General features: G+C 48.5%; 1 protein-coding gene and 1 long non-coding RNA gene across 5 annotated transcripts; one reads left to right on the forward strand and one right to left on the reverse strand.

Annotated features, from left to right (window-relative positions):
• Window positions 1-1,382: 1,382 nt before the first annotated feature.
• LOC114603398 (uncharacterized) lies at window positions 1,383-2,692 on the reverse strand. Its single transcript, XR_003708095.2, has 2 exons — window positions 2,555-2,692; window positions 1,383-2,179 (listed from the first exon to the last, which is right to left on the reverse strand). It is a non-coding gene; the product is annotated as an uncharacterized LOC114603398 (long non-coding RNA).
• Window positions 1,833-22,044, forward strand: LOC114603396 (basal cell adhesion molecule-like). 4 transcript variants are annotated; one of them, XM_077932177.1, is made up of 9 exons: window positions 1,833-1,937; window positions 3,170-3,317; window positions 6,376-6,500; window positions 10,002-10,203; window positions 13,301-13,443; window positions 16,173-16,338; window positions 17,537-17,672; window positions 18,753-18,854; window positions 20,838-22,044. In XM_077932177.1, the coding sequence occupies exons 1-8, from the start codon at window positions 1,848-1,850 to the stop codon at window positions 18,841-18,843; spliced, it is 1,101 nt and encodes a 366-aa protein (XP_077788303.1). In that variant the 5' UTR covers window positions 1,833-1,847; the 3' UTR covers window positions 18,844-18,854; window positions 20,838-22,044. The 4 variants fall into 4 exon arrangements, with proteins under 4 accessions (XP_077788303.1, XP_077788305.1, XP_077788304.1 ...); XM_077932179.1 differs by lacking the exon at window positions 1,833-1,937 and adding an exon at window positions 2,652-2,670; XM_077932178.1 differs by lacking the exon at window positions 1,833-1,937 and adding an exon at window positions 2,872-3,012.
• Window positions 22,045-23,533: the final 1,489 nt, after the last annotated feature.

Consider the following 23,533-nt stretch of genomic DNA (forward strand, 5'->3'; position numbering starts at 1 on the left):
TATTTTTTATCTTTGTTGGAAGCCGCCCAGAGTGGCTGGGGAAACCCAGCCAGATGGGCGGGGTACAAATAAATTATTATTATTATTATTATTATTATTATTATTATTATTATTATTATCATCATCATCATCATCATCATTATTATTTACCTATTGGGGCACAGAGTGAAATGACTTGGATTCCTGGCTTGGTCAAAGTTTGCATCCCACCTAGAGCGGCTGTGTGCAAAAGGGGAGAGAGTTCCTGTACCCTGAATAGTTTTGATGAAGAGGGGAGAGCTTGCTGTGCATGCTTAAACCTGCTGAAGTTTCCTCTACTATGCAGCTACTCAAAGTGCCAAAGTCCTGTCTCCTTTTGCATCCAGTTAAGCTAATTCAGTGGTACACGGCCTCTGAACATGGGAACTCCAAATGACCGTTGTTGGTAAGAACCACAGACAGACCCATCCCCATCCCAGCCAGCAGCCATCACCTCATCTGGGAACAAAACAGTCCTTGAACTAGGAGTGGGGGGAAGCTGTGGATGTTCAGATACTGTTACAACTCCAACTCCCATCAGTTCTAGCCAGCATGGCTGTCTAGGACCGGGGCAATACTGTATCTTTGAAACATAAATTACATTTCTTAATGTTCCTAAGCTAGCACAGCTTTGCCTGTTTCTATAATGCCTCTGTCCACTTTTTCCTAGAGGAAAAGCTGCTTTTCCTCTAGGACTCGCAATGGGACAAGAGTCTGAATTGAACCATTCAGTGACGCAGATCTAGATCAGGGGTGAAAAACATCATGCCTGGGGTCCAAACACTCCAGGCCTCTCTGTTTGGCCCTCGGAACCAGGGCCAGCCCACTTTTGAGGCAAGGTGAAGCGACTGCCTCAGGTGGCAGAATCCACGGGGGCAGCATATCTCAATGCAGATCTTCATTACCCCCTTGTTCCTGACGTAGATCTTCATTCCTTCCCTTGTGGGGAGGAGGGGCATTTTGTGGTTCACCTCAGGTGCCAAAATATCTTGGTCTGGACTTGCTCAGGACTCTTTGCAGGTCACATGACTCACATCCCTTCTCCCCGTCAGACCCCACCCCTCACTGGCCTGCTTCACCCCTTGGGTCTATTTGTCTGTCTGGAATGTGTCCTTGAACTGTGATAGTGCCTCTTGAAGGAGAAAGGTGTGCAAGCTTGTGTAGAAATTAAGTCTACTGTACGAAGGGAAAATGTGTACCTGCTCCTCTTTTGTCTCTGGACCTGCCCACTGTGGCCATGTGGCCCTGGGAAGGTTCCCCAGAAGAGAATATGGCCCTTGGGCTGCAAAATGTTCCCCACCCCAATAGAGGGCTTTAACTATAGAGACGCTAGGGAGCAGACTGGACCAGCAATACCACTCTGCTGAGAATCAGGGGAGCTCTCTGTTTAATACAGAAGCACAGCCCATTTGTGACTTTTCAGTCGCAATGGGCTTACATTACTTTCTAGAACACGACTCCCTTGTTGCGCTTATGATGGAGGGGATCGCATTTCTGTAAAATGAACATGTGAAACACACGGCATCTGCTCCCGAGTACAGTACCTAATGCTTTAAAAGAAAAAGGAAAAGCGTTCGTTCCCCTGAAGACTGTTTTGGCTCGTCCAGTGTTCAGTATGAGAGAAAAAAATCGCACCAAGGTCATTCTTAAGAGTCCTTGTGGTCCGGCTGCTGGCAAAAATGCAGGAGTCCTGTAAAGGTTGGGAAGGAAATGTCGGCTCTGAAAGTGTTTGTTGTGCGAGGCTGGGGCCAGTTTTACTTTCATTTCTGCACAGCTGCGGACTTTGTTCCCCAAAGCAAAGAAACACTTGAGGGGAAAACCTTTGTGTGATGTGCGTGCATGAAGAGTCAGGTTGCGCAAAAACTTCAGCAGCTTCCCTGCGGCAAGCGAGGCCAAAGGTCCAAGTGGAAATTCCCCAGGTGGAGAAACCCGATCTTCACACCGCTTCAGGGGTCTGACTCTTGCCAAGATCTCAGCATCTCAAGCCTTGAGATTCGATCACAGATTCTGCCCCCCACCACGCAAATTTATTCTGCTCTGTTAATCTCACTGCTCTTTGCCCAGTTTTCTTGAGAGGGGCTGTCATAATCAGACCCCCTGCTCTTTCCTGGAGGAGGCCATTCCGGGCCTATCTGCTTACTCGGTTATGCGAACGCTGCGTCTGCGAAAGTTAAACGGACAAGCAATTTGTTACGAGGGTTCGGTTCCGAAACGTGTCCTCCCGCCCCATATCCAACAGACCCAGCCCACCAGGGGAATTATTATAGACTGCCAAAAAATTAACAGCCTGCAGTTACAAGAAGTCGTAGACTTTGCGTCGTAGCCCCACCACTCCGTAATTTCCCACGCGGAGAACAGCCGCCTGATCCGGTTACGGGTGGCACCGTCGGACTCTCCTGGTGTATGCGCGTGTGTGTGGGGCTCCCCAAATTCTCAGACCCATCATGCCCGCCCCTAAGATTGTTCAGCTCCTTCTGTCGGCCGGCTGTGAAAGTTGCGGTTTGCCGTAAGAGTAGGAGAGGGAACTTTCACCCACCGCAGCCGCCTTTGAGCTCTGGTGGCGCGACTATCTTCCCCCGCGTCGCCAAGAACTTAGAATTTAGAATTGCGCCTTCGGTTAGGGACGCGCCAGCAGACCAGCTCCGCCGGCGGGTGAGTCGGTGCTGGGGCAGAGAGAGACGCAGGGCGCCCTGCCCCGCTACCTTTCACTTCCCGGCTGCCTTCTCTACCTCATCCCCGCCCCTTTCCCCCCCCCGCCCCCTTTCCCGTCGCACTTTCTTTGTGCCTTTCGTGCTTGAACTTCTTTACACCCCGACGGCTCTCTTTGCGTGCGCGTCGACGGAGCTGCGTCTTCAGTTCCTCAACTGGCCGCTCCGGTTTAGTTTGTTATTAACTTCTTTTCCCCACCCCTTCGGCGCGGGCAACAAGTACAGAGACGCCTCTCGGTCTCGTGGGGGGAGAGACACAGAGAGAGAGAGAGAGAGGAAGAGAGAGGTTGGTGCGCAGGGGGAGCAGAGGTTGGGGAGACGGTTTGTTTCGGGGGTGCAGCCAGTGTGCCCCGCTTCCTTCTTCTGTTAAGTACGGCCGGTTTCCCACGCACGGGTGCGAGGCTGCTAACCGCGGTGGCTTTCTCGCTTCTTTTTTCTTGAAGGGCGAACCAGGAAACGGAGGAGGGAACTTTCTCATTACCCAAAACAGAAGGCAAGCAGGCAGCAGGGCGATGATGGCGCAGTTTCAACAGAAGCTCTTCTGGCTGGTGGCGGCTGGCCTGGCTGTGACCCTGCGCACCAGCCAGGCAGGTGAGTCGAATGGCACAACACTCTGGAAAACAAGGAGCCGGTGCGGACTTCACTTCGTTGGCCCACCTTTTAAAACTGCCCCGTGCTCCTCCTGCCCCTTTGCTTTGGGAGGCCAGGGTGCTAGGGCGGGTGCTTGGCATGCAGAAGGTCGGGGGGGGGTGTTAATCCCCGGAATCTCCATTTAAAAGGATCAGAGAGCAGTTGATGGGATGTACATGTCTGCCTCAGACCCCAGAGAGCTGCTGCCAGTCAGAGTGGGCAGCGCTGAGTGAGATGGACCCATATGTAGCAGCTTGACATTTTGCAGGCAAAACCTTTTGATTGCTTCCTGTTAATTGAGCATTCGCTCTGCAAGTATTATTCCACTCTGCAATTTTGGGAAACTGGACTTGTTGCACAAGAGCACTAATCTCATTTTAAGTTGTCCAACCTGAATTTGCCGGTGGGTAACCAAATCCAGCATGGAAATAGCGAGCGGCTGGAAGCTTTTCTGGCTCGATTTCTGCATTTCACATTGTTGCCGAAGGCCTTGTGAGAAAGAGCTGGCAATCTTCTTTCCCACTTCTTTCCCACTTTAGTTCTGCTTCTGTGTGGTAAGACCAGTTGGGCTGGGAGATCTTGTGAGGCAAGGGAAGAGCCAGTCCACCCCAGAATCGGCATCGAAAACAGAGTTTGTAATTAATGAAAGGATGGCGAGAGGATGAACAAGAAATGTTTTGTTGAGCCAGCTGTATGGTCACCTACACACTGCAGCCGGCACACTAATGCGTCACAACACACAGTTTGGAAATCTCCGGTGTAGTGGCCAGGAGACTTAACACATGCATACCTTTAAAGCACATTCAACGCACTATTCCCCCTGAAGAACCCTGGGAAACATCGTTTGTTAAGGGTGCTGGGAATTGTAGTTCTGTAAGGTGCAAACTACCATTCCCAGGATTTTGTTGTGGTGGCAGGCAGGGTAAATATCCTTTGAGTGTGTTTTAGAGGTGTGGTGTGTATGCGGATTGTGTTACGACTCAGAAAGGTCCACTTGAATCTTAATAATAAGTATTATTATTTTATTATTTATATACCCATAAACTCTTTTGACTGCCTTTGACAAGCCAGTCTGTCCCACCCACTGTAGCCACCCTCTCTGGAAATTTGGAAGTCACCTTCCTTGCAGGATTGTTGTAAAGATTACAACTGGATGCAAACGCTAAATATTACTGAAAGAGATTTTTGGGCTCAGGCCTGCCTGGGTGCTCGTAGACATGTGTGGGCTGGCTTTGGGTTCTTGGAGAACGAATCTAGGAAGTGTTTGCAGAGTCAGGCCATCTGCCTGTCTGTCTCAGTATTACTCATGCTGACTAGCAGCAGCAACTGTCCACAGCTTCTACAGGGGTCTTCTTCTCTCTCTGCCCGACTTTTGAGATACCTGCAACCTTTTGCTTTCAAAATGCCTTCTTAGCCACAAGCTGTGACCACATCTTTTCACAGAAGGTGCTCTATGCATGCTTGTTTTGCCCCCGGAGTTGTGTCAAGGGCCTATGGGACAAGTTCTGAGGTTGAGCCTCTGCAATCATTAAGATTAGGAGGCAGTGTGGTGTAGTGGTTAGAGTGTCGAACTAGGATCTGGGAGAGACCAGGCGTTCAAATGTCCACCCGGCTGTGAAGCTCACTGGGCGTCCCTGGGTCAGTCACTTGCTGCCTCTCAGGCTAACCTACCTCACAGGGTTGTTGTGGACATTAGAGGAGAACGGGGAGAAACATGTATGCCACTGTGAGCTCCTTTGAGAAAAAGGGTGGGAGAAAAATGCAATAAATAAATAAAAAAGATATGGTTTGGCGAAAGGGACACAAAGGTGTAGAAATGTTTGCGTATATATAAATAAACATTTTCCTTCCTAACTGAAAGCACCCATCAAGGCTGCTTAAGACATTTAAAGGTTTCAGTTTCAGTATATATCTCAAGCGTGAAGTTTCTTGAGGTCAAAGTGTTGACAGTTAAAAACCTAAGAAAAACAAGCAGAAAATCAGCAATTGAGGCTGCTCAATACATTTAAATGTTAGTTTCATCATAATGATGATGATGATGTTGATGATTTTAAATTTGTACATCACCCTTCAGCACAGAAATACAAAACGAAAACACGTAATAAAGACCAGAACAAACCCATAACCCCTCCCCAACCAAAATGAAGGACACAAAAAGGTAGGACAAAAATAGAATGAAAAATGGCCTTTAGCAACAAAGAAACCAAGAAAGGAGCCGACCAAACTTCATGGGGCAAGGAGTTCCATAATCTCCCTCTCACCCCTTGTATCCAAACGCACTTCGACCTTAGGTGGGACAGAAGGAACCGCATCTCCTTCCCACCTTAAGAGACCAGGAAGGATGATACAGAAGGAAGTCCACACCAGACATTTAAATCACTCCTATGCTCCCCCACCCCACCTCAAAGGAACTTGGGAACTGTAGTTTGTTGCAGGGACTGAAAGTCTTTAGGATACCCTCACAGATCCACAATCAACTACTGTTCCCAGGATTCTTTGGGGGAAGCCTAGGCTTAGATTCACCATCCCAAAATGTACAAGGATTACATAACATAATTCTTTGTGTGCCTTCTCCCCGAAAGGTCTGGAGAGTGTCAACACAAGAAGGGGCCTTTTCTGCAGTGGCTCCCCGTTTATGAAATGCTCTCCCCAGGGTGGTTTGCCTGGTGCCTTCATTATACACATTTAGGCACCAGGCAAAAATTTTCCTCTTCAACCAGCCCTGTGGCTGACTTACATCTGATGCCCTTTTAAACGTGCTGCGGAACAGAGGACTATTAGTTTGTTTCTGTTCTTATTTTTTACACGTATTTTGTTTTGTTTTGTAATTTTGTGTTGTGAACCACCCTGAGACCTATGGGGTAGGGCCATATACTTTTTTAAAAAAATAAAAAAGTAGGAGATGAGAAATAAGAAGTGGGTGCTGGAGCTGATCTAGCCAACAAGCTTGGGGGACCCGTTGGCTCGGAGTGTGAGTGGCGGCCTCTGTCTCATGCCATCCCCTCTTTTATCATTCCAGAGGTCTCCATCATCCTTCGCAGCGACCAGGAGGGTCCTGTCCTTGAGGGCGGGAACGTGACTCTGGAGTGCCTGGGGAATGAAGGAGAGGAGATGAGCGGATTCACTTTCCAGAAATACAGCAAGGTGAGAATAAACTTCCAGATGTAATTGCAAGACAAAGCAGCAAGGAGGGAGATGGGCAGCTTGCTCAATAGGGGGCGCTGTGCTGCGTTTACGGAACATTTGGTTGCAAATAGAGTCATACCTCATGTTACATTTGTTTCATGTGAGCCAGTGTGGTGTAGCGGTTAAGAGCAGTGGACTCGTAATCTGGTGAACCGGGTTCGTAATCTGGTGAACCGGGTTCGATTCCCCGCTCCTCCACATGCAGCTGCTGGGTGACCTTGGGGTAGTCACACTTCTCTGAAGTCTCTCAGCCTCACTCACCTCACAGAGTGTTTGTTGTGGGGGAGGAAGGGAAAGGAGAATGCAGGCCGCTTTGAGACTCCTTAGGGTAGTGATAAAGCAGGATACCAAATCCAAACTCTTCTTCTTCATGGTACATTTTTTCAGGTTGCGTCCCACAGTGACCTGGAAGTACCAGAAAGGGTTACTTCCAGGTTTTGCTGCTCACGCATGCGCAGACACGCAAAATGATGTCGCGCATGCGCAGAAGCAGCAAATCACAACCTGTGCGTGCGCAGACGTGCCACTGCGGGTTGCGTTCTATTCATGTTGCGAACGGGCCTCCGGAACGGATCCCGTTCGCAACCAGAGGTACCACTGTAGTACAACGGGCAGCACCCAGAGGGGCGTCCAAAGTTATTTCCTAAGTTCAGGTGTGCGTGCTGTTGCTTTTTGGCATCCAAAGTGGGCACAGCGGAGGAGCGATGCAAGTAGGACGAGTGGCTGAAAGGTTTGCAGAAGTGGAATGTTGTTGTTTTGAAAAAGCCTAGGGCAGGAGATGGGGAAATCCCAGGGCAGCGCAAGGGAGGCTGAGCATGCTCTGTGCTGCTGTTGCTGAATGCTGACTCACTTGCGGCTGGAGATAGAGAGAGAAAAAAAGAAATTATAATACTAGAATGTAGCCGACAGCAGAACTCCATTCTGCAACACCCCCACTTTTGGACTTTGTAACAGCCAGGCCTTTTTCTCAGGGAATCTGGGAGTGGGGTTGTATTAGCTATCCCAGAAGCGTAGAGTCTGAAGGGGTCCCCATGGGTCATCTAGTCCGACCCCCTGCAATGCAGGGATAATGATCCTGACCTGATAATTCTCAGTACTACTTCCCCATGCTAAAGTTCCCAGGATTCTTTGGGGCGCAACCGCGGCAAGACCAGTACAAAAGGCAACATCCTAGATAGCTCAGTTGGTAGAGCAGGGGACTCTTCATCTCCGAGTCGTGGGTTTGAGTCCCATGCGGGGCAAAAGATTCCTGCAATGCAGGGGGGTGGATTAGATTACCTCGGGGTCCCTTCCAATTCTACATTCCGGTGGTTCTTATGTGGGCAGGACCCTTTTGCTAGGCCTCAGGTGGGCAAGTTTCAGGTAACTCTCAGCCTAACTTCATGTGGTGGGTAGCATGTAAATTGCGGGTGGGGAATGACAGAGAGAGAGAGAGAAAAGGGCGACAGAAAGGAAGCGAGATAAAGGGATGGCCCCACTTCTCTTCTGCTCTGGTGTCACCTACATTGGGCTCCAGCCCAACTTAAGTTCCAGCCCTGCTGTCTGCCAATGTCTACTGTACCCCCAACCCCAAAGGATTGCCCCAAATGTAATGTAGCCTCTGACAGCTGCCCATCTCTGACTCAGGCAAGAACAAGCTAAGGACAGAGATTGGTAACTTAGGCTGAGCACACACTATACATTTGAAGCACGTTTCCCATCCCTGCAAAGATTCCCGAGAACGATAGTTTACCCCTTGTGGTGCTGCAATTCCCTGCGCCCTTAGCGAACTACAGTTCCCAGGATTTTGGTGGTGGTGTTTTTTGAGGGGGTGTGGTTTGAATGTGTGGTGTGTGCAGCCTTGTTAGTAAGGATTTGGTAGGATAAGAACCATGTGATAGGATGGACAAGTATATTTCAGAATTGGTCTGGACCCCGTTTCGTTGTAGCAACATCCCTCACGGAACTTGAGAAATTGTACATTTGCACTGCGGCTGGTAATCACTTGTCCCAGAATCCATACTCCTCTTTGAATGACGGTTCTCCCCTACCCTACCCAGCCAACTCAAGTCTCTTGGTTCGCAGCCCCTATAGTGAAACAGGTTTGTTGTGTGAACATGCTGTTCGTGAGGAGGAAAGGTCTTTAAAGAAAGGCTTTGCTAAACCCAAGCTGCTCACATGTAGACTTGAATGAAGAGTTCTGGAGGAGGTATTTTATGACAGGTGTTTTGTTGACTGGAGAGGGAATGGGAGGCTGCTCTAAGCAGGATTGGGAGGAGATGAGAGAAATGGGGAGGCCATAGCTCAGGATTAGGGAGTGTCTGGGGAAAACAATAATCAAGCCCACCAAGTGGCCACTAGGGGGCACTGTTTCCAGGAAGTAGGACCATGCCCCTGCAGCTGCTGGGAGTCAAGATGGCAGCAATTAGAGCAGGGATTGGGAGCTTTTGGTCCTCTAGAACAGTGTTTCCCAACCTTGGGCCTCCAGCTGTTTTTGGACTACAACTCCCATCATCCCTAGCTAGCAAGACCAGTGGTCAGGGATGATGGGAATTGTAGTTCAAAAACAGCTGGAGGCCCAAGGTTGGGAAACACTGCTCTAGAATGATGCTGTGGGATGACAACTCTCTTATTTCCTGACTGCCTGTTGGCAATGCTGGCTGGGGCTGATGGGAGCTGGAGTCTAACATGATCTAGAAGGCCACAGATTCGACATACATGACAGGAACACTGTTAGAATTCCTGCTCCGTGATTACAGTCATGGGATTATTGTCTATCACATGACAGTGTATGTTTTGACTCCACAGAGTTGGAAGTGACGGAAACAGGATGTTTGTGTTACTGTGTTCCGTGAAGTGGGACTATTGTCCTTTGTTTTTTCTCTTTGCTGTCTGATGCTAGAGAGAGAGGGAGCCATGTTGCAGTGTTCCGTGTGTTTATATGTAAATAAAGTAGATTAGCCAAAATGCTGAGTTGCTGAGGTCTGTTACGCAAGCTGCGAAGACTCTGCCGATCCCTAAGTGTGCCGATGTCTGTTGGCAGCGGTCGCTGTGATGTTTGGGCTGAAGAAAGCTTTTGAAGCTCCCGAACGATCGACCAGAGGGAGAGAACATGCCAGTTGGGCATGTGTCTCTGCCAGGGTCCTACTCCAATGTAGGACAAGCTCCTGACAACTAAAGGCCAACTAAAGGAAGTTTATTTTTGGCTCCCTTTGCTTCCTCGCCCAACCGCGGTGCAGCTTCTCCGATTGCCATGTGCCACCCTAGACTCCAAATGCAACACTTAACAATGGTCAGGTCTCCAACCAAAACCCCTTAACGTTGACTGAACGGCCCCAGGGTGCATTGAAGCCCATGTCGGTGTGGCTTGAGTGGGGTGGTGCTCGGAAGGGGACTTGCGCCACCGCCAGTTGGCATTTCGGGTAGCGCCACCTTGCAGAGGGCATTGACTAATGCGAGGCATTCTTCTCCCTGTTGCAGTGGCTCCACTCCTGGATCTCCCTCGACGAAGCCAGCGAGATGCGCTGCTGGTTTTATGACGTCAGCGTCAGCTACGACAACGGCCGCCTCCAGCTGACCATCAGTGGATTGAAATCTTGGCACGCTGGACCTTACCGCTGCGCCGGCTCCAACGGCACCAACAATGCCTCTGTCTCCAATGAGCTGGACTTGCAGATGGAATGTACGTGGGAAAGTTTCTTCCCTCCTGTGGCTCCTAGTGGGTGATGGAGAAATAGCAGGTGGGGAGGATTAGCGGGGCTGCCTTTGCAACTGGCCTTTGGCAATTTGTAGGTAACTGGCAGGAGTGTAACCTCTTGCAGGGACTATCGGTGCCAGCCCTGCCCTCGCTCCCTTAGCCACACACACCCCAGCTGTGGCCATGGCCTTTCTTTAAGAGTAATAAAGAAGAGCACTCCTGAGCACCAACAGAGTGCTTTCTAAATTATCCTGAGCACATGCTACTTGTCAACACACATTTAGAGTATGAACGCCACCAGCACCTCTCTCCTCAGGACACAGGAAATGCTCAGCCCTCTTTTGACGGCATCCTGAGCCCATGAAATATATCAAAACTCTTCTTCTTCTTCATGATCGCTTACATCACAGATGTTGCTATTATTTTATTATTACTTATTAAATTTGTATACCGCCCTATACCTGTGGATCTCAGGGCAGTTCAAAACATAAAACCACAATATTATATATTCATTCAGACCATATATTCATTCATACACACACACACACACACACACACACACATTCAGACCACAATATAAAAAACACAAACTACAGTGGTACCTCGGGTTAAGTACTTAATTCGTTCTGGAGGTCCGTTCTTAACCTGAAGCTGTTCTTAACCTGAAGCACCACTTTAGCTAATGGGGCCTCCCGCTGCCGCTGCACAATTTCTGTTCTCATCCTGAAGCAAAGTTCTTAACCTGAGGTACTATTTTTGGGTTAGCGGAGTCTGTAACCTGAAGCGTATGTAACCCGAGGTACCACTGTGCTTCATAAAAATGACAATGAAAACAACACAACACATTTTAAAGGGGCATTAGATGTCAATCAGCCCAAGGCCTGGTTGAAGAGGAACGCTTTTGCCTGGCACCTAAAAGTGTATTATGAAGGCACCCATCTTAGCCTCCCTGGGGAGAGCATTCCACAAATGGGGAGCCACCACAGAAAAGTCCCGTTCTCGTGGTGCCACCCTCTGGACTTCTCAAGGAGGAGGCACACGAAGAAGGGCCTCAGAGGATGATCTCGGGGTCCGGGTAGGTTCATATGGAGAGAGGTGGTCCTTGGGGTATTGCAGTCCTGAGCCGTTTAAGGCTTTATAGGTCAGAACCAGCACTTTGATTTTGCCCGGAAATTAATTGGTAGCCGGTGCAAGTTGGACCAGTATTGTTGAACTCCAATCCCCCATCAGATTACTTGCCACTCATGTAATGCCCACTCAGCTACTTTGATCTGTGGAATGGACACATTTACAAGTGCCACATGACTTTCTACACTTGCAAGGAGCTGATCCTTCAGTGTGGCGTCACCTGACCTTTGGGACTCCCTGCCCAGGTGACGTCACCCTGGGCAGGTGACGTCATTGGGCTGCTTTTGGCGCCTGCCAACATTTTGCTGAATCGAGCGCATCCAGACATGTAGATTTGGCATGCATTTTAATACGCTGGTTTTATTTCCACCGTGCATATTTTTAAAACTGCTGATCTTAAATACAGAAAAGAATTAAGCCAGCTTGTTTTTAAATATCTGGTTTTTATTGGCAATCCTCATGCATGTTTTATGCAAACCACTGAAGAGCTTTTGATGATTAAGTGGTGCAGAAATCCTCTTTGAATAAATCAGCCCCATCCGGCGTGGTCAGTGATGATGAGAGATGATGAGCCCAACAACATCTGGAGTGCCACAGGTTCCCGAACTTTGGCTTTCTGCGATACCCTTGTGCCACAGCGAGAGTCTGTGCTGGTGCTCTGTGCCTGCTTGATTTAACCACAGACTGGTGCATATGTGCACGGGTTTGCAAATTCTACAAACTTTGGTCCCAATGGAACAGCAAAGGCAGCGTCTCATTACCCACGTTCTGTATTTCCGGGCACGCATGACCTGTCATCAAATGACAGCACATACTGAAGATCAAACCTTCAGGCATTTTCTGCATGGGCCGTCGCAGCTCTTAATGGAATGGGGAAGCCTTTTAAAAGTTGTCTCTCACACTCTGAAACATCTCTCTGGGGCATATCCCTGCAGCAGACTTAAAAAAAAAAAAATCACCTTCCCAGGGAATCCTGGGAAACGTAGTTCTGCAATGCTTCATAAGCAGCACCCTCGTTAAAGGGAAATTCCTAGGATTGAACTGGGCAGGAGCCATAGGAAGTTAAAGTGGACCTAAAACCTATCTTACGCAACTGTTTTAAAGCATTTTGATTTAGCTACTCACTTTCATGATTACTTTGTACTCTTTTTCTTTTGTTGTATGCTGCTGCCCTGGTAGTGTTTGTTTGTTTGTTTGTTTAATGCCACATTGGCATATAAATGGTTAACCAGGCTTGGAATTCCTAAGTTTATGCCTTCATATGAAAGTTGCTTGAACCTGGTCAGGCTGGAGGTATTTATAGCAAATGCTTTGAAACTGATTATGGAATATTAACAACAACAACAACAACAACAACAACAACAACAACAACAACAACAACGATAAAATATCAGTAATAAGTCAATATTAGCCCTGATATTTATTATTTATTTATTTTGTTGAATGTTTGTTATTTACAGTGGTGCCTCGCAAGACGAAATTAATCCGTTCCGCGAGTCTCTTCGTCTTGCGGTTTTTTCGTCTTGCGAAGCACGGCTATTAGCGGCTTAGCGGCTATTAACGGCTTAGCAGCTTTAAGAAAAAGGAAACAAACTCGCAAGAACTCGCAAGACGTTTCGTCTCGCAAAGCAAGCCCATAGGGAAATTCGTCTTGCGGAACGACTCCAAAAACGGAAAACCCTTTCGTCTAGCAAGTTTTTCGTCTTGCGAGGCATTCGTCTTGCGGGGCACCACTGTATTCATTTTGTTAAATCTGTGTTCCACCCTTCTTTCAAAGACCACAACATATATTAACTTTTTAAAAAATGTTTAACGGTTTAAACCAATCAATCAATGCAGGTTACTTGTTTACTCAGCAGCAATAGGATCTAGGTGACAAAAACGCAGGGATGGCATTATGATGATGATGATGATTACTATTACAATTATTATTATAATCTCTCTCCTGCTCCAGATCTGCACAGCATTCTGCTTGCTCGCACAAACACCTGGTGTGGGACGGTAGGTGATTCTGTCACGATGCTTGAAGGCAGCGACTTGCACCTCCGGTGCTCTGCAGGCGCTTCAAAGCCCCCGCTCTACGAATGGACCCGAGAGGTGAGAAGACCTTTAGATCTTTAGAGCAGGGCCAGGGAATCTTATTTCTGCCAAGCCCCAGTGGCCCGCAGACCAGTTACTTATGTGTTGTAAAAGACATGTTGCAATTCGTAAGAAAAATAGCACAGGTGGAGAGTGGCGTGGCGACGAAGCTGCCAGCACCTTTGCAAAGCTAAGCAGGCTCTGGTATGGTTTCAAAGTGGATGGGTGACTGCACGTTGAGATTCCTGCATTGGGGTGGGCGGGCTAGATTACCCTCAGCTCTACAACTCTGTGGCCCCTTCAACCCTTGGCTGTTCCTATTGGGATCCAAGAGGAGGCCTAGCCAAGAATATGCGGTTGGGGCAGGAGTGCCTGGGCACATGTGGGGTGCAGCAACTCCACCCCCAACCCATGGGTGTTCATGGGGTTTTTTTTTCCCCAGCAGAAGCCAAAGTAAAACACTGAATGTTGAGAGCAAGCTAGTTTCTCACCCAAAACTGGGGAGAAAAGCGCCTGAATATTTTGCCTCATATCTCAGGTTTTGCAAATGCTGTAAACTTTTTTCTTTTTTTTTAAGATTAAAGGCTGGCAATTACGATTTCTGCGTGGGGGAGGGCAATTGCCAGCTGCACGCATATAGGTGGCCATGCCTCATGCCTAGGAAAGCGCCTGATAAGGATGGTCAGCCTGTCAGAAGCTGCTTTTGCACCCAGGCCTTTAAAGCACGTAGCTTCCCCCTAGGAATCCTGAGAAGGCGTAGTTTGCCCCCCTTCCCAGAGCTACAGTTCCCAGCACCTTGAGTGAACTACGTTTCCCAGGATTCTCTGGGAGGGATCCATGTGTTTTAAAAGTACGACGTGGGAGGGATGCAGCCGGACATATCCAGAAAGAACAGGGAGAAACGGATGCATGAAGCATGTGCAAGGACACATGTTCCCCTCCTGGGTTTAAGCCCTCGCATGTTCCCTTAAAATGCTTGAATAGGACTCAGAGCTATACTAGAACTAGTCCTGAAAAGGGAGGCAGCTGAAATGGCACACCTGCCCCTTCTATTGGAGAATATAGTTTTAAAATACACACACACACACACACACACACACACACACACATATATATATATATATATATATATATATATATATATATATATAATAAAAGTTTGTTCAGGTTGATGCACCCTGTTGGTTTTGTCCTAGGTAAACAGTGTGGCTACTTAGCAACCCTGGAGAAAGGAGTCTTAAAGTGGGCTTGCAATATCCTGACCCCTCTGTGCTTTGAAGAACCTACCCGCTCTTTCATTCCAAGGCAGTCCAATGAGATTTTTGCCCCAGAGGGAAGGAAGGGACCCCCCCAGCCCCAACCCTCCAGCACATGAGCCAAATGTTTGCCCCTTTTCTTCACAGACAGGGCATTTCCTGGAATCTGCACACACACACCCCTGCCGTCATTCACTGCTGCTGAGGCAATGTTTGTCAAAAACCCAAGTCCATTGTCTTTTTCTGCCCTCGCCTTATTTGCACATAGTTCAATGACGATGGAGAGTGCTATTAAAGTCATTGTGCGAACACAGGGGAGAGCATTTCAAGGTGAAACCGGCTTCTTGTCTAAACACAGTGACTTTCCACCTGTGAATTTTGCTCCTTCGTATTCACCTCAGCTCCCCCTTGGCCCTGTGCCCATGTTGTGAGGTAAAACGCAGATCCAGGAAGCCTGTGTTTACCTCATCGTCATAACAGGCTGTCCTGCTCTTCGTTAACAGGACTCACCCCCCCAAAATCACAAGGTGAGGAGAAAAGTGTGGGTCGTACATATTTGGGGATTTGAAGATGGATCCCCAAATGTGCTCGGCCAACATTTCTCCCCTCACTTTGCGATTTTTTGGGGGGGGGGGGCGAGTCCAGTAAGCAGACATTTTGTGCTGAGGGGAGCTGGAGGGCAAGGATACACTCCTTCTTAGAAAGACAAAAGGGCTGTCTCAGTTAAATCCTACTCAGGCTGGGCCTAAAGTTAGTCACGGTCCATTGTTTTCAGTGAGTCTACTCTGAGTAAGACTAGCATTGGCTGCAACCCAAACTTCTATGTCGTCATTCTCTGCCCCTCATCTACTAGGACGCCTGGCTCCCCAGGGTTACCACAGCCCCTAAAACTATTACACACACCCTCAAGTAAAAACAAAAAAAATTCCTTCCAGTAGCACCTTAAAGACCAACTAAGTTAGTTCTTGGTATGAGCTTTCGTGTGCATGCACACTTCTTCAGATACACAGTGTATATCTGAAGAAGTGTGCATGCACACGAAAGCTCATACCAAGAACTAACTTAGTTGGTCTTTAAGGTGCTACTGGAAGGAATTTTTTTTGTTTTGACTATGGCAGACCAACACGGCTACCTATCTGTAACCCTCAAGTAAAAAACACACACTAATTTCTGGAAATTTAATTGCGGAAGAGGGGGTGGGGGACGAGTGCAGGCAGTATTTGACTCAGGTGTTCCCAATGTTGTTAAAGGGTGTGTGTCAACGAATGTAAAGATACTGCAATAACTGATAGGCAACTTAATCTTTCTGTTTTTGTTGTTTTGTTTAAATGGTATAACTTTATAAACCTATTGCACTCGACTAGGATTTAGGTTTTCACTGTTTAGCATCCGCTTCTCTTAGTTCAGTGCTGAGTTTGCAAATGGCTGGAGGCTTGGATCTTTTAAAAAGTGCTCATAATTTTAACAGGGTTTCCCCCCCCTTCCCTGCAGGGAGATGACTGGGTTCTGGTCTCCAGCGACTTGACAATTTCCAAGGTGAACCAGGAGCAAGCAGGGACCTACACTTGCCGGGCGCAACACCCCACCTTGCCCCAGTTGACCAAGAGCAAGTCGATCCGTCTGTACGTGGAGGGGAGCGAGCGCGGATTCACCCTCGGTGAGAACAACCCTTCGCCTTCACCCACAGAGCCCTGCCTGAGCCCACGTTTTGGAGGGCAAACTCCAGGCACCCCACCTCCCTGGGCTGTGCCACCCGCTTCCTTCCTGAAGGCAGCTGGCACCTCCCTCGTCAGGGACCGTCTTCAGTCTTTACCCCCCAAGTCCTCTTTCTCAAAGAATCATAGAATTGCAGAGCGGGAAGGGCATGGAAATTCCTGAAATGCAGGAATTCTCCCTTTACTAATCCAGTAGCATCACGAACTGATACAACCATAGCCCAGTCCCAAATGCATCTGTAGGAAAGGAAAGCCCCGCACGGTTCAAGGGGACTTCGTCCCAGTCAATATGCAGAGGGCGTGGGCAAAGGCATGTCTGCTAACAGGACCATTGGTAGCTGCTAAGCCACAGAAATAAACTGAGCCTCCGTGTTTGCAGCTGTAGCTAGTTTCCCCAACACACAGACACGGAAAGTGTGGTTTCTAAGAGGAGTCCACACATGTCAGCAACCTGCAAAAGCAGGTTCAAAGGTATGGGCAGAATAATGTCAAGGTGGACATTATTATTGCTGTTGTTAGTTTTTTTTCTGGGGGGAAACTTACCAAGAAGTTTGTTTGTTTGTTGGGGGCCCAGTCACAGTGCCACATACCCCGCCCCAGGCAGTGGCTAAATGTAACATGTGATCAAAAATCAATGATCAGGATTAGAAAGGGCCACAACTTTATGTGATTATGGATAATAGATTGATTTTTTTTGGCTCAGGCATTGGGTGTAGGCATTCCAGCCTCCAGACAAAAAAAATCAGAATTATTTAATTTTTTTAAGGTACAGGAACTCAGTTCCCCTGAGTTCCTGCTAAAAAAACAACCACCTTGGTGATGGTGCTTACTACTACTACAAGTCCCCTCATCCCTGACCATTGACCTTGCTGGCTAGGGCTGATGGGAATTGGAGTCCACCCCCATCCAGACGATCACAGCTTCCCTGTCCCCCTTTTCTCAAGGGTTGCTGGTCAGAGGCAGCAGTGCTTCTGAATGCCAGCCTCTGGCAACTGCAGGAGAGTCCTGCTTACCACTTTGCCACAAGCACCTGATTCACTACCAAGAACCACTGGCCTGATCCAGCAGGCCTCTTCTTGCACCCTTCGCTGAAGGTGCTGACCTGGCTTGCCTTTGTTGTGTCCACCTTGTTCCCTGCAGAGTCTGTGCTGTCCCTTAGCACCCCAATGCTGGCCCTGGCTGTGGCATTGCCTGCAGTGCTGCTGCTGCTGGTGATCTTGGTCTTTGCCTTCCTGATCCCCCGGCATCGGGCAGCTGCCAAGAAGAAAGCCGGCCTGTGAGTACTTTGCGGGGTTGTATTGCTGGGGGAGCTTAATGGTCTGCTGTAACCCTGTTGCAATGGGTGGGTGGGGTGTTAAAGGGATCCCCTGACCATTAGGTCCAGTCGTGGCTGACACTGGGGTTGCGGCGCTCATCTCGCTTTATTGGCCGAGGGAGCCGGCATACAGCTTCCGGGTCATGTGGCCAGCATGACAAAGCAGCTTCTGGCGAACCAGAGCAGCGCGCGGAAACGCCGTTTACCTTCCCGCCGGAGCGGTACCTATTTATCTACTTGCATTTGACATGCTTTCGAACTGCTAGGTTGGCAGGAGCAGGGACCGAGCAACGGGAGCTCACCCCGTCGCGGGGATTCAAACCGCCGACCTTCTGATCGGCAAGTCCTAGGCTCTGTTGTTTAACCCACACCGCCACCCGTGTCCCGGGGATGGGGTGTTACTTCACTGTTAAAGCAGGAGCAGGGAACAGATCAGGCTGAGAGGGTCAAATGTAGCAGCCAACCAGCCATCTCTCTCTCTCTCTCTGGTACCTAGGGTTTTCCATCTCCTTAGCCAGATCCTTCTCCCCAGGCTCCCTCAAATATTTGCACCCCAAGCCTGGATGGAATGTGTGCTTGATTTCTGATAACTCCTCTTGCTTGCCTCTATATAGAGCACAGAGAGGGGTTTGTGTGTATGAAACCTTTACACGCTATGAAAGGGGAGCTTTTACCTTCGTAGTTCCACCCACTTTTGCCTCTGGCCCCACCCATCTCTGGTGTGCGGCCCCCCAAGGAGGAAGGAAATGTGGCCCTCGGGTTGAGAAAGGACAGCTCAAGCATCTTCCTCTCTTCCTGGCTGTGCAGATAATCCAGTTGCAGCCCAAACGGTGGAGATTTAATTCTTCCTTCCTCGGGGCCTCTTGCGATTAATTGGTTCCATTAATATACACACACGGACAAACCTGTACGTGTAGAATGAGCCTGAAAAATGAACCTCCTCCACTGGACTTTTGTGTCACTCTATGGCAGCTTAATTTCTTTTTTTATAAAAGAAAGAAAATGAAACCCAAATGCTACTGTCCACCTTTGTCTTTCCAGGGAAGACTCTGGCCAGCGTACCCCAATCTACAAAGGCAGCCTGGAGTCTGTGCCTTCCTCCGTTGGAGATACGCATCCCCTGGTGATGTAATAAAGAAGACACAAGGTCAGCAGAAGTGCAAAGGATGTCTGACGCCATCCCCTTTCCTGTCCACTCCCCTTCCTTTAATCCAAAGGACCAAAGTCCTGGAGAGGCAGGTGTTTGCCTGTTTTCGATGACTCCTCAGTTCGGAATTCCGTAGGGGATCTAGAATGCAGCGCAAAATCTGGGGTTCTACTGAGAATATTTGCAGCAGTTGGCCTCTTGGTCATTTATCAAGGGCAATCTCTTGTGGGATTCGTAAGTAACAGCTGTGCGAATGCTCCCCCGTGTGGACACAGGAGGGTAATGCAGGCAAATGTGAAGTAGGAATGGCTGAATTGGCCCAGTTTGGTTTCTCATTGTTACGCCCCCCCCCTCCCATCTTGAATTTCCCCCTTTTCCATTTCTGTTAGAACACCTTTTTTTAAAAAAAGAAGCCCACATGAAATTCACATGCATTTTCAATATTATTCCTCTGGATATACATATTTTTGTGTAGGCTTAACTCTTCATGTGTGCCTTTGGGGAGCGTTGAAGTCAACTGCGTCAAAAATGTGGAGACATTCGCTTCGCGTATTGGTTTGGGAATTGCATTTCTACCCTAATCTCCAATTTAAAGACCAGTTGGCCGGCCCTACAATTAGGGTGAGGCAGCCACATGGGGCAGCAGCTGCTGGGAGGTGGGGCAGCAGCAAGGGGTCGGAGCTTTGTGTGCCACACAACACCCCCACCCTTGACCCACTAAGCTACCCTCCTGTCCTGAGGTGTGATAAGAGGAAACCATCCCATTGTCAGCACTGAAGTAAAGTTCAGTTTCCAGTCCAGTTAGTTCTGTACTTGGCAGTGGGAAGACACCTTGTTGTTCGTCTCAGGCAGTTAAAACATCTCAGGCCTGTCCTCCTGAGTATAGCTTGGGCAGACAGATATAGCGGATCGTGCCCTGTTCTTTCTCCTACTCCACTGCCCCAAATCTGCCTCCTGAGGTGCTCACCTCAGCTCCTCACACAAGGACTGCTTCATCCCTGCGTGATAAGCAGCACCTGCCAGAAATCCCCCCCCCCTTATTTCTGTAGAACCGTTAAAATATACAGAAACCTTCACCTCATATGCAGCTGTACTAAGATGGATGCTGCAAGCAGTCCAATCTGTAACAGTGAATTTAGCTTAAAAGACGTGCACTCACTTACCACGTCACTACTTAAAATATCACTTCCTTGGGGTACCTTTCCTCACCCTCCAGCTCTGGTTTAAATATTTAAGCAGCTGACTGGATGCAGCTGAAGAAACAGATCCAGAATAATAGGAGAACCGGAAATGTAATGAAGGACTGCTCAAAATTAGGGGAGTCACCGTAGAGATGGGTGAAGGGGTCTAGAGCAACACATGGCTGTCATTGACTGTTTTCATTCTCAAGCCTTGTGTGAGTGTCAGGACCAGAGCTCATTTTTTTTTAATGGGAAGTGAGTTAAAAGAAAAAGAGGTGCCAGTATTTTCATCTTGATAGAAATGTTGTAGGTCCCAGCATAAAATGGCTACTGTGGACAGCAAGAAAGAGAAGCTGCTACTTGTAGTGGTCATAAAAGAAACACCATCACAAAAGAAGCCCTGGGTTTAAACCACGGCTTCGTTTTGTCCTGCTTCTTTTCCCCTGGGGGAAAACCGCTCTTTAGTGCCCAGTCAGAGCAATTGGCAGTTCAGATTTCCCTTGGATTGCTGTTTGTTCCGATTCATCACTAAAGAGCGGGTTTTCTCTTGGGAAGGAGCAAGGCGAGAGGGAAACTGCTTGGGCCTGTGTGCTTTCTAAGCATGGCACAAAGGAAAGTGTGTGCGAGCCCCATGTGGCCCCCTAAGGGACAATGCCCTATTTGCCTGCAGTTGGTTGCTGCGTTCCATTGGAGAGGGGAGGCGCCACTCAAAGTGGGGTGGAACTGTGCCAATGCTGTGGCTCAGCCCGCAGTCATAAGATTTCACAACATCCTCAGCTCTTTTCTTTTCTTTTCTCCCAGGGTGAAATGGATCTCCCTCCTTTCTTTTGTCACTTTCAAGATCCAGCTTCTTCGGAAACTATGGGATGGTGGGGATGCTAACAATGTACAGCGGTTGTTTTTGTGTATATGTTTGGGGCAGTCATTGAGTTGTTGTTTTTTGGAAGGAGGGAGGTTGGAGCTATCGAGACCAAAAATGTAAGGGGCGATGGTGACGCTGAAGTGTGTATGAATCCCCCCTCCCCTTTCTGGGTTACTTGCTCTTTGCAGTTCTCCCCTTCATGAGGTTGAGATGTTCTTTTCTGCCAGTGGACTCCTTTTCGACCTCTTGCTTGTCCTTGCAAGTGTTATCCCTTTCCGGTTCAGAGGGACACATGCCGCCTCGGAAAGCGGTTTTGCTTCCGGTCAATTGGCGAGAGTTAGGCTCAGAGCCATTGCAGAAGGTCTGTGCCCTGAGGGATTTAAAAACAAACCTGGCCCCTCCAAGCCAGAACTTGCCCCCTAGTTCCCCACAGACTGTTTCGCTTGCCAAGAAGGAAAACCGGCACAAGAGTGTAGCTGATTTTTTTTTTAAGATCCCACCCAGGACAGGAACGTCCTGGGCTCCTTGTGGAGGAAAGGCATGGTATAAATTATATATGTAATATAATATTAAGCTAAGTTTAACTGCTTTCTAAAATCCCCAGGCAGCAAATAGGGGCTCCCCTAATTTCTTCCTGCTGAGAGCTCTCATCCTTGAGTCTTGGGGGCACCTGCCATTGCTGTTTCTTTATCTCTTTCTGCACCAGACTCTGGATTTCTGCCTGACGCTGCAAAGAGCAAGGCGAAATAATTAGTAGTCACTTTGTTCCTGTAGCGATTGTTGAGGAGTTCTCCCACTTTGGGGGAGGGAGGGGGGTTCTGCTCCTTGCTTCGAAACGTAAACCCCACTCAGGGTTCCTTGGGGTTCTTCCTTTCCGTGCCTTCCTTGGCCTCCGCTGCAGTCCTGCACCAAAACACGCAAAGCCTTCTTGCTTGAGCTCTGTGCTAGTTCCGAGACCAGGAAGCGGCAAGATGTGCCTTGGAATTTCAGTTGTTCCTCGCTATTATTTGCATGCTAACATGCGGGGGGCGGGTTGTAAAGAGGAGTGAGTGTATATCATGCTTGTCTCTGCAGCACGCAGTTTAAATGTCCCCCTATCCGGCACTTCCTTTCATCAAAATAAAAAATAACAAAATCTTGCAACGGTGGCTGTTTGGAGCGTGCGGCGGCGGGGTTCCCCCCTCCCCCTTTTATCACCAGTGTTCTCCATGGGACCCAGGGGGGATATAAACCAAGCCAAGCCACGGACGAGCACGGCTTCTCACCACTTCTTCCAGAACCGGAGCCATAAAAGGCCTCTCTTGGAAATTAAGTCCTTGTAAAAACACCACCATCCCCTGTGTCTGCATATAGGTCAGAGGCGGAGGCTGTACATCATGCAAAATCGGCAGTCAACGCGTTCACCCTGGGCAAAGGGCGAGCAGGGTGGTGCAGTGGCTGCAGCGTTAAGAAACCGACCTGCAGCCGGCTTTCTGTGGCGGCTGTTTCCCTGCTGGGGCAAACTAGCTTTTGGTCTGTTTCGGCTCCGGCGCATGGTACTGTACTGGTCTTTGTAATAATTAATTTTATTATTTATACCCCGCCCTTCTGGCTGGGTTTCCCCAGCCACCCTGGGCGGCTTCTGGCACATATAAAAACGATAATAAAATGTCCAACCTTCAAAACTTGTACTCAGCATAGAGGCTGCTATTGCCCCAGCTACAGACATCTGCACACACACAAACCACCTCAATGAGCCTTATCAAAGGTGGCAGAGCAGGAAATGGCTTGGCATTTTTAATGCTCCAATTCAACTAGCTCCTTGTATAATCCCCACTGCTGTATTGACTAAAAATGGTGTTCACAGAGCTGGATGGGACCCTCCCAGGGTCATCTATTCCAACCCCCTACAATGCAGGAATCTCAACACATCCAGTTTGAAGCAACACACCCCACCTAGTCCTGGGTTAATGGCAGAGCAAACAGTACATTGCAAACCTCTTCCCCAGAGCGTTGACCCCAACTGTAATGCAATCTACTGAGAAGTACAGTGTAAATGCAATTGTTAGGGCTGGTCACTTAATAGAAACTCAAAGTGCATTCAGTGAGCTCTCCCCAATCTAGTGCCCTTCATCTGCTTTGAACTGCATGTGCTAGCTAGGGAACATGGGAGTTGTAGGCCAAAAACACCCGGGTTGAGGAAGCCTGCACTAGATTGAGGAAAGCAGAGTTAAGCGGTGTAATGAGGAGGCTTCTGTTTTTGTCTACATCAGTGTTTCCCAACCTTGGGCCTCAAGCTGTTTTTGGACTACAACTCCCATTATCCCTAGCTAGCAAGACCAGCAGTCAGGGATGTTGGGAACTGTAATCTGAAAACAGCTGGAGAACCAATGTTGGGAAACACTGGTCTACATGGATGTAAGATGATGCTCAGCATATTATTTCTCCTGCCATAACCCTCTCTCTCCAACTTGTGCGAGGTCTTGTAAGATAGTTTGGGACAAATGGAACATGCTTTACTCAGCAACTTGCAATCACACCTTAGCAAAAATGCCTTTCAGCCGGAGGCTCCATGTGTTTAAAAACCTCCAAGGAAGAAGAGCTTGCCACCTTCCAAAGTAGTCCATACCACTGTCAAACAGCTCTTAACATC

This window comes from Podarcis muralis, chromosome 7 (assembly GCF_964188315.1).
Source record: "Podarcis muralis chromosome 7, rPodMur119.hap1.1, whole genome shotgun sequence".
NCBI lineage: Eukaryota > Metazoa > Chordata > Lepidosauria > Squamata > Lacertidae > Podarcis > Podarcis muralis.

Coding starts and splice junctions, on each gene's coding strand:
- LOC114603396 (XM_077932177.1), top strand. CDS start 1,848: ATGTGCGTGCATGAAGAGTCAGGTTGCGCAAAAACTTCAGCAGCTTCC. Junction 13,444..16,172: donor TCTACGAATGGACCCGAGAG/GTGAGAAGACCT, acceptor CCTTCCCTGCAG/GGAGATGACTGGGTTCTGGT. Junction 16,339..17,536: donor CGAGCGCGGATTCACCCTCG/GTGAGAACAACC, acceptor TGTTCCCTGCAG/AGTCTGTGCTGTCCCTTAGC.